The sequence below is a fragment of the Artibeus jamaicensis genome, unplaced genomic scaffold (genome assembly GCF_021234435.1).
Source record: "Artibeus jamaicensis isolate MK-2021 breed Jamaican fruit bat unplaced genomic scaffold, CSHL_Jam_final contig_415, whole genome shotgun sequence".
Classification (NCBI taxonomy): domain Eukaryota; kingdom Metazoa; phylum Chordata; class Mammalia; order Chiroptera; family Phyllostomidae; genus Artibeus; species Artibeus jamaicensis.
The window spans coordinates 29082917-29092870 of record NW_026521823.1 but is presented as its reverse complement, the minus strand read 5'-3'; the positions used below and the strand labels follow the sequence as shown (position 1 = coordinate 29092870).

At 50.0% G+C, this 9954-nt stretch overlaps 1 protein-coding gene across 2 annotated transcripts; it reads right to left on the bottom strand.

Annotated features, from left to right (window-relative positions):
* Positions 1–1466: 1466 nt before the first annotated feature.
* On the bottom strand, positions 1467–8767 carry SLITRK5 (SLIT and NTRK like family member 5). Of its 2 annotated transcripts, XR_008391660.1 has the most exons (3): positions 8706–8767; positions 2623–5669; positions 1467–1664 (listed from the first exon to the last, which is right to left on the bottom strand). XR_008391660.1 is itself a non-coding variant. In XM_037162341.2 (2 exons), exon 2 carries the CDS (start codon positions 5659–5661, stop codon positions 2776–2778), a length of 2886 nt encoding a protein of 961 aa, XP_037018236.2. In that variant the 5' UTR covers positions 5662–5669; positions 8706–8767; the 3' UTR covers positions 1467–2775. The 2 variants fall into 2 exon arrangements, 1 of the variants encoding a protein (XP_037018236.2); XM_037162341.2 differs by having other exon boundaries at positions 1467–5669.
* Positions 8768–9954: the final 1187 nt, after the last annotated feature.

The following is a 9954-nucleotide window of genomic DNA, read 5'->3' as shown; positions in this document are numbered from 1 at the left end:
TTGACTCTATATATTAAAAATTTTTCAAGTTTATTAGATAAATGATCTTTATTTTTATCCTCTTGATACAGTTGGGAAAATACAATTTGAAAGTTAGAAGTTACCTTTTTCCACAAATCATATAATTGTTGTTTTTGAGATTAAAAAAATGTTGCACACCATAGGAAAAGTAGAAGTATAAATAAATCAGCTAAAGAGAGTGTATGTTACAAATTATGGACTATAATGCTAGTATAAAATATTATTTTGGAAAACTTTGAAACACATCAACAAACTTTGGAAGCTATGTCCTTCATTTTATGTATTTCTCATCTTCTACTTTTGATGAATCAATTAAGGGAAATAAACCTAGTTAATGGAGGATTCCACTTTGCATTTTATACAACACCACCATATCTACATATAACAATATTAAGAAAGTGATTTTGACATTTTTAAAAGAAAAATAGTTTCCATGATGAAAAGAATTAAAACCTAAATTGCGACAGCAAAGGCTACCATTTAATTTTCTTCCCTAATCCTGGATTTAACATGGAGGAGGTAGATGAAAAGTAAGAGATATATTTTAAATTTTTATAGTATCACATGACAGTATTAATCTTGCTCCTGATGCTTTGAAAAAATTGGAAGAAAAACTCTTCACAGAATGGGGATAGTTTACTTCACTTGGCTGATGTAGCATTTATGTATATATATTCCTCAGGGAAACTCTTACCACCTGTTCAACCTGAATTCAAGCAGTTATTGTCGATTTACTCATGGGTGAGTGCTGCCTCTTTGTGGCAGTTGGCCATGGAAAGTACTTTCTAAACATAAAGTTCATGAACAGCCCTTAATATTGTGTACATTTCAGTTGAGATTATCGTAAGACCCATCAATAACAATGAAATACATGGCTCTTTAAATTTCAGATGAATCTAAAACCTTCCTATCCTTAAATGCTAATCTCAATTCACTGGCAAATCTTATTTAGAAGCAAACTGCTTATACCCACGTATACTTTGAACATTTAGGATATAGATCAACTTGAGATAAAGCATCCATCATAATTTTTAAGATAATTTTACACAAGTAGAAATATAGAACTGTAGAAATTTGTAAAGTGAATAAATACTATTGACATGAAAGAAATACATAATGTTGGAAGAAAAATGGATATGCAATATATTACTTACCATGCTCCAAGTATTAGATGAAAACTTCAATAAGGAAAAGAAGTATACAATTAAAATTTCATTAGTAAGCACATTGAGTGACATATGTAGAAAAACAGAATTGTGTGAACCGCCATGGCCTAATTACATCTATATGCTTTCAAATTTAATAATTAAGGGAATTTTTTCCATAAGGAATAAGTTAGGTACTACATCCTAAGTTGTTAATAATGAAGATTCAGTCAATCACACACAGCTAATTCTTTCACACTTTGAGCAATCATTACTTCAATCCCTCATATTTGACATAGTTATCAAGTGTTTATTCAGAAACTATTTAAAAAATTACATGTGCTGGGATACATATAAGAATGTAACAACAGTAGCCCCATCTTACAGAGATTCTGTTTGTGGTTATCATCACTGCTTGCTGCCCAGAGGGACCAAGACATTGTATAGGGATTTGTACAGTCCATCATTTGGTCTTCTGAGGTGCTAGTACACGTGGATCTGTACAAATGCAATGGGGTTTGGTTAAACAATCAAAAATCGGCTACAATAGTAGTCAAATCAATACATCATTTTGGCCGGCTAAGAAAAATACTTTGAAATCTTCTCTAATAAAACCAGAAACTTGCACCCGATTCTCCCCTGAATGGCCCAATTAATTGCCCTATTTTTTAAAATATATTGGGGTACAATCAGTTTTTTTTAAGTGACAGATCTAATTGGGTGGGTTGCATTGGCTTTAAAATTTTGTCCTTGTGTTCTCCACATTTTTAATGGTTTAAAATGCCTTCCTGATATCTCTTCAGTTTTGGAAATGCAGCTCCTAATATAGTGAGACACCTCTGTGAAAATCATAGGCTAAATAGTGAAGGAAAGAGAAATGCTAAATGTGCATATAAAAATAGGTGCTACAATAAAATATTTGTATATTTCATCAATAAGTTATTTTGACTAATCAATTATGGATCATATAGCTCTGTAATTTTAATGATTTGTCCACATCTATGGTGACCCTTTTGAGATCACAATACTTTTGTTTTTAATTCAAATGTCCAGAATGCATACAAACACATCCTTTTGAAAGAAAGAAAAGAAATGAGAGAGGAGAGAGACAAGGAAACAGAGAGAGGAAGGGGGTAGGAGAAAGGGGAAAAGGAAGAGAAGAATTTGCTATTGAAGTTGGGGTGTGCTAATCTCTCCACAAAAGCCATTTAGACCCACCCATGGCTTAAAGGGGGAGAAGAGGGGAGGAGGGGGGAGAGCAAGAGAGAAAGAGCAAAATCTCCCACCACTCTTAGCACTTCCTACTACAAAGTGACCGAGACCTTTAACAAATCACCGAGCAGCAAACTACCTTCCAAAACAGCCTTTCTCTCTCCCCTCACACGCATGAGAAAGTGATGTGCCCAGTTTACACAAATGTTTCCCCCACGTGTAAAATTAAAAGGAAATTGCACACCCTTTCAGTGTCTTCCGTTGAAGCTGAGAATCTCGTGCCAAGGCACTTCACTCTAAACGTTGAAACAACACAATTAATCAAAGGTGTTTCTGTGTGTATATCGGCTTGCTCGTTTGCTTTAAATGCAAAAGCTACAAGGGAGTTTCTTTACTTTCAGAACTGGCTAAATGTGGTCTGTTTTTCCAGCACTTCGAGGTAGTCCGGCTCAACGTTTAGTTTTGCTTTTAACTCCAGATACTCGTTCCGGTTGGGTTCTACAAAGACAGCACTGGGGGGGCTGTAAAGCACCGGTTCCCGTAGCCTGCTGTCCCCTGCCCCCGGGTGCAAATACTGATGGGGGCGTCTCAGGTCATAGTTAGGGGAGAAAGTGTAAGCAGCAGGGCCACAGGGGAATTTGGGGTATTCCGGGAGGCTGTTGCCGGCGGGGGTGGGGGAGCAGTGTTTGTCTGGTTCTAAAATGCCCCTGTAAAAGCGGTCGGCATCCTGCACCGGCGACAGCAGGTCCTCCCGGGGCTCGATGGTGCTGACGCTATAGGCGGGGCTCCGCAAGTGGTGGCTTTCCCGCCGGTCCTCCTCCGCCGGCTGCAGCTGCAGCTGGGGCGGGGGCGGCTGCTGCTGCTGCTGGGGCGGCGGCGGCGGTTGCTGCTGCTGCTGTTGCTGCTGCAGGTGGTGGTTGCTGCTGTAGGTGACCTTGAGCTCGTGCAGGTCTTTGTAATCCTCCACGGAGTTGCCCTCTCGGGAGCGGTAAATGGGGTTTTTGCACATGTGGCCCAGGGGGTGGGGGATGTACTCATACACGTGGCCCGCGGGCGTCTTCACCTTGGGCAGCGAGGGCCCGCGGTGGTGCACGTGCGCGTGCGGGTGGCCGCCCGCACCGGCGCCGGCGCTGTACACGCTGTACTGCATGTTGAAGGAGCTCACGTCGGAGTTGTTGGTGCTGGTGTGGTCGCTCTGGCTCTTCTTCCTGCGCTTCATCACCAGCACGAAGAGCCCCGCCGCCACAAAGACGGACATAATGAAAACCAGCAGGAGGCTGAGTATCAACACGGACAAGGGCACCGAGGACGCTCCTCCACCGGCGCCCAAGCCCGCGGGCGCCCCCGTGCCGTTCAACCTTACCGTAGGGGTCACCGCGCTGGTCCTGGAGGGGAGCTGGATGGAGGAGGGCGTGGGCGTGGACACCACCACGTCGGAGTAGTCTGGGCACAGCAGCTCCGACTTGATGGAGCGCATGTCTGTCTCAGCAAACTTCTTGGGCGCCTTGCAGATGACCTCGTCCACCAAGACGCCCGCTTTGAGCTGCTCGACCCACAGCTTCATGCCCACCACATCGCAGGTGCAATCCCAGGGGTTGTCGTGCAGGTCGATTTGGATGAGTGACTTCAACTGGTCCAGAACGCCACTCACTGGCAAGGAGGTGAAGTGGTTACTCCTTAGGTTCAGCCTGAGGAGGGTCAGGCTGGAGAAGACGCCGGAGGGCATGGTCTGCAGGAGGTTGTTATTCAAGAATAGCAGCTGGAGGTTTGGGACTGGATCAAAAGTTCCAGACTGAATTTCGCGAATGAGATTGTATTGGAGGAAGAGATACTGCAGGCTCTGGAGCCCATAGAACAACTCTGGGCTGAGCCTCTCAATCCTGTTGCCATTTAGGTAGAGGCGCCTCAGGTTGGTGAGATCCCCAAACGCGTGGTCTTGGATCATGGAGATGCGGTTGTTGCCCAGGTGTAGCAGGTCCAGCCCTGTGGCCTCCAGGAAGTCGCTCCTACGCACCACGGCGATGTAGTTCTCCGTCAGATACATTTTCTTGGGGTTGTAGGGCTTGGGCTGCAGCTCTGCGATGCTCTCGATCTTCCGCTCCTGGCAGTTGACGTTGAGGCCCAGATCGGAGATTTGCAGATTGCAGTAGCACTGGGTGGGACACTCCAAAGGCACTGGAGATTTGGTCTGGTAGGCGATGCTGGGTCCAGAATTGCTGTAGCTCAAGTCCTTGAAGGGCTGCCTAGAGGTGGGGCGCACCCTGGGCTTATTGGGTTGGCGGGTCCCTTTAGGGGTTTTCAAGGGGGGTTTGTAAACAGCGGAGGAAGAGGTGGCCACGGAATTCACCGAAGCTGGGGTGGTGTGTAAATACCCCGTGGTGCTCAAAGGCGTCTGAGGCCTCATCTCATAGTCGGAAATGAGTTTCCTCGGGCAAAGTTCCTGCTTGGACACTTCGTCCAAGTCTCGGCCATGTAAGCGGAAGGGCGTCTCACAAACGACATCCCCCACCAGGGCCGAGTAAGAGATGCTGTCCAACCAATCCTTCAGCGAGATGAGCTCACAGGAGCAATTCCAGGGGTTTTCCTCCAGCTGTAACTCCACAACTTTATCCATGTGCTGCAACAGCCCCACATAGGGCAGAAGTTTCAGCCTGTTTCCCCGCAGGTCCAAGTGCGTTAAGGGCACAAAACGGAAAAGGTTGTTGGGTAAACTGGACAAGAGATTGTCATTTAGGATAAGCACCTGCAACAAATGCAGTTTTCCAAAAGCATTGGGTTCAATGACACTGATGTAATTATAATCGACCTGTAGGTACTCGAGGCTCTCCAAGCCAAGGAATATATCATCACGCAAAAGTTCCAGTTTATTATTGTTCAGATGCAGTCTCCTTAAACCCCGCAGCCCATGGAAGGCCCCTGTCTCAATGTCCTGGATAACGTTGCTACCCAGATGCAAAATTGAAGCCCCAGTGTAATTGACAAACTCATTGGGATAGAGACGGTTCAAAAGGTTTCCAGACAACAAGAGGTGGTAGACTGGGAACCGGGGAGGGCTAATTTCAGAGAGACTGATGATCCCTCGGTTTTCACAGCTCACAGTTAAAATGCCGTCCTTTTCCTCACAAGGACATGCATTGTCACAGATTTCCCCATAATAATCGATGGTTTCTGCACACGAAAGGACGAGAGATGTTAGAGCAAATGCTAGAGTCTGCAGCATCCAGCTATGCATTTTTCTGTGAAGGTCCTGTTCCAAAGTCACTGGGGGGCAGCAGGTGTGCATTTTACCTCCTGCAAAGGGAGAAAGTAAAGAAAGGAAACAACAGAATATGACAAAAATTTAAGGGGTCAGTCAGGAAGTCTCATTTCCTTAATACTATCTCTCTGAAAGTCGGTAGGAGGGGCTAGGAATGATATCCCTCCCCAACATGGGCATTCTCCAGATTTTATTAACAGCTGTTTTTTTTTCTTCAATTTAAAGGTTGATTTCCTTCCCTAATAAGTAGAACAGAAAAAAATTGCTCTTTACAAGATCAGGGGAGGTTGGATAAAGTCCCACTTTAGTGTTCTTTCCATTCCCCCCTTTTCAAAACCAAGCCATAAATATACATAAAATGGCTGTCAGTTCAGTTTCATGGTTCTAATTTAAGAGAAAAGCAGCACCGTTTTACAAGGTTCCCCACCTCACCTACACCCAGCCCCTCTGCCTTTCTTCCAGCAGCTCTTCGGTTCATGGTGAAAGTCTCCCATTTCCTCAGAAATGCAAGGAGCCAACAACACTTGGGCTATTTTAAACCATCGCTCCAAATGTCAAGATGGGGACCTAAAGAATACTTTTCAGAGCCAAAAAGATGTGAGATAATGCACCAAAAGGACCCAGAAGAAACTCTTAAATCATCAACTGTCTTCAGGAGCTTTGGAGAAAAAGGAGACGGTGTTCGCTTTGATGGCAGACTTCACTGCCACGCTATTACGCACATCAGCATCCTAATTGCATGCACGGAGCCACTTAACAGTAAGAGTGCGCCCTGCGTCCACTTCTCCTCATTGATCATGTCAGCGACGCTACCAAACCGCATCTTTAAGCCACTGAAATAGTTCTGCACGATGGATTACAAAGAGCTCTGTGAAGGCATCCGCAACCTCGGAACACCTTTCGACAGCCAGAGTTTAAAGAGGACGGTCCAACTGCTTACCGGGCATCCGCTAAAAGTAAACCAAGACCCAGCGCCAAAGGCCCCCTTTCCCTTTCCTCGGGCTACAAGTCTCTTTGCCACGGTATGCAAAACTAACCCTATTGAATTAGCAGGGTATGGACTGAACTACCACCGCGTCAGCATCCCCATCTTTGGAGTTGCTTATTACACATTTAATTGCCAGTGCTTTGTACTACCCTCCCCCGGGGGCTTTCTCCCCCTTGGGGAAAGAAAGGGCACTTGGGCGGGTAAAGAAGAGAAAAGGTGGGAGAGAGGGAGTGACATAGGTTAGTGCTTTAGTCTCTGAATTTCATCGCCCCGAGGAATCAATCTGATCCCCTCCCCCTTTTCTTTCTTGCTTTCTTTTTGTCCTTTTAAAGGCTTCCTTCGACTCGAGAGCAGCACTCATAAAAGAAAGGACATGAATGTAGCGAGTGTGGGAACGTGTGTGAGTGCGTGTTGCCGGCCAGAGGGAGGGACGTTCGGTGGAAATGCTCCGGCTCTGGGAGCCAATGCCTTTCCTCCGGTCAACCTGGCGTTCGCCACACCGCCACCGAAGTCCAGGGTCGAATCGCAACCCAAAAGTAAAGCCAAGACGTTTCCGAGTCCCGGGTTCAAGCGAGAAGACCTAGATCTGGATCTCCGGGTGGAATTCAGCCAGTGCATTTAAGAGCCCCGGCATTCCACGCACATGTGCAAGTGTGCCTGCGAATCACACGTGTGGCCACCAGACGTGTCAAGATGAATTGGAATCAGTGCATAAACCTTGGATATTCCCGACCTCCCCACGCAACGGCAAACACCTTCAGACTGAAAAGCGGCAAAAGACCCAGGAGGAAAGCAAAATGTTTACCTTGACATTTCGGTTCTCAGCTGGATCAGATCTGCACACCCATTCAGCCCCGGGTTGAGTCCCCTCCCCCTTCCTCCTGGCGCTTCCCCGCCCCCATTCACCTCCCACCCCTGACAGCTCGTTGCAAATTGTGTCCAGCCGGTATTAAACTCGAGCGTCTACAACTTTAATTCAGTACTGGTTAGCCGGGGACTAAGAGCTTTCTCTCACCCTACTCCCTCCCCCCACCTTCTTACCAGCAAAGGAGCCTAAAAATTTCAGAAAATAAAGTTGAATGAACGGGGAAGGCTGACATTCTGACTCGGAAACGCACCTTCCATGTAAATCCACGGGTGCGCTGCACATTCTCAAATTATGATTATTATTATTATTACAATTTTTTTTTTTTTAGGGCAGGGGGCCTGTATTTGTTTTTCCCCAAAGAATTTAGACTCTGGATCATCGCCCTGCACATACCCATTAAGCGACTTGGGGACACGAGAGCTGGAGCCCAGCACCCAGGCCGGACCCGTGGCTGAGGGCACAGCTGCTCCCACAGCGGCCCAGGCAGAAGCACCCGGAGTTCCAGGACGCGAGGCTCCCCCTCCCCCACCCCGCCCCAGAGCTAAGGAAAGGGAAGGGGAGGGAGGAGAGGGGAAGAAAGCCACCCATTCCGCTGCCCCCCCCAACACACACACACACACACACGAGCCTCTTTTGCAAAGTAAACGGCCGACTTACCCGGTCTCGCATCTCCAGGGCCCACTCATGGTAGCCACCCATACAAAAATACCTCTTTGGGGTGTGCTCTCGGTTTCGCCAGCCCAAGACGGGCGAGAAGGTGGCGAGCAGCGCAGTCCGCGCGGCCGGAGAAAAGGCGCCCGGACGTCGCCAGCCTAGGGCCGCCACCGCGGTGTCGACCGCGGGTTCTGGGGCTCCCCAAACGGCTCTCCCCGGCGCTCTCCGCAGTAGTCGGAGTGGGCGGGGGGGTAGGGGGTAAAGGGGGGCGATCGCGAGCTGAAGGCTGAGAAAGGATGAGGAGGGGGCGGCGGAGGACGTGCTGTGGAGGCGCTTCGCGGAGAGGGCAGAGAACGGGGCCCCGGCGGGGTGGGAGGAAGCCGTTGGAGGAGGGGGCGCGGAGCAGGCTGCCTGGTACCGCTGGCACCGCCAACGTGACGGCCAGCCCCGCGGAGCGCTCGCACCCGCTCACACTCACTCGTACACACGCTCCCACCCGCGCCAACGCGCGATCGCGGGGTCCCCGGCACCCTTCACCGCACACCCCAGGCGGATACTTACAGTTGCCATCTGCATAAGGGGCAACTTTCTCCAAGCCAGCAGCAGCCACCGCCCCCGCCAGCGGTCTTTGGCTCCTCACCCTTCGGCCTGGGTTCCTGCGGGCCGGCCCTCCCCTCCCCCCTCGGGTCTCCTCCTGAGCGTCTTCACCACATTCCCCCCTGGTCAGTGGCGCACGCCCGAGGACGAGCCAGAGGGAGCGGGACGCGGGGCTTTGCACGCATCGCCCGCCTTCTTCTTGCAGCGCACACTGTACATGGTAGTGAGGGGGCGAGCGAAGGTGGCACCGGCCCTTCGGCTGCTCCCGCGGCGGCAGCAACTCCCGCTCCTGTACGGTCCTCCGCCCCTCGCGCAGCGGCGACCACCGCGCTGGGATCCTGCCGCCGCTTCCCCCGGCCGAGCCCGCCGCCGCGGCCCCTACTTAGTATTTGTACGGCTCCCGCATCTTCTGGGCGGTTTCTGCGCTCCTGCTGTGTGCAGGGGGTTCTCTCTATCCCTTTCCCAGATGCAGCCCACAATCGTCATTATTTGGAACTCTCTATCTCCGACATCCTTTAGGGGGTCTTGGGGGACAGGAACAGCGTCCTTCTACGCCTGCGGCGTGTCCCGGCTGCTCGGCGACTCTAAGAAACTCAGCGAAAGTCGCGTCTTCCCTCCCGGGCGCGGAGGAGGTGGCAACGCGGTAAGCACCGCAGGGGTCTCAGGACGTCTGCTCCCGGGCGGGCGCAGGGCCGCGTCCAGTGCACTTGTTTATCGTCGCGCCGCCGCCGGAGCGAGCCAAGCTGCAGCAGACATGCTGGGCCCGGGCTCAGGCGGTCGCCGCGCGGCCGATAGGTGGCAGCCGAGGGTGGGGGCGCTCGAGCGGCGCAGCCGAATCCCCCCCTCGGAGGTCGCGTTCGCGGGAGACCGAGGAGACTTGGACCACGTGCGTAACACGAACGTGGTACCGTGCAGTCCTCGGATGGAGCGAGGGAGGAGTGGAAGTTACCCCGACAGTGCCAGGCTGGGTGGTGGTCGGGCAGCTCGGTTGCAGCCGGCGCTGAGCGCCTGCGGTCCCGACTATTTAGAGTAACAGCCCCTGCTGCTGCCTCCTGGGGGAGTGGTTCGTCCTAGCGGCAAACCAGGGTGCCTTTTTTCTTTTTCTTTTCTTTTCTTTTCTTTTTTTTTTTTTTTAAGAATTACGTTTGATAGGTATAGCTGGGCGATACAAGGGAATGTGAGTGACTTTCAGAGAGAATACTTCTGAATATGG

Bases quoted from the DNA above. Each gene is read 5' to 3' on its own strand.
- SLITRK5 (XM_037162341.2), bottom strand. From the start codon at position 5,661: ATGCACACCTGCTGCCCCCCAGTGACTTTGGAACAGGACCTTCACAGA.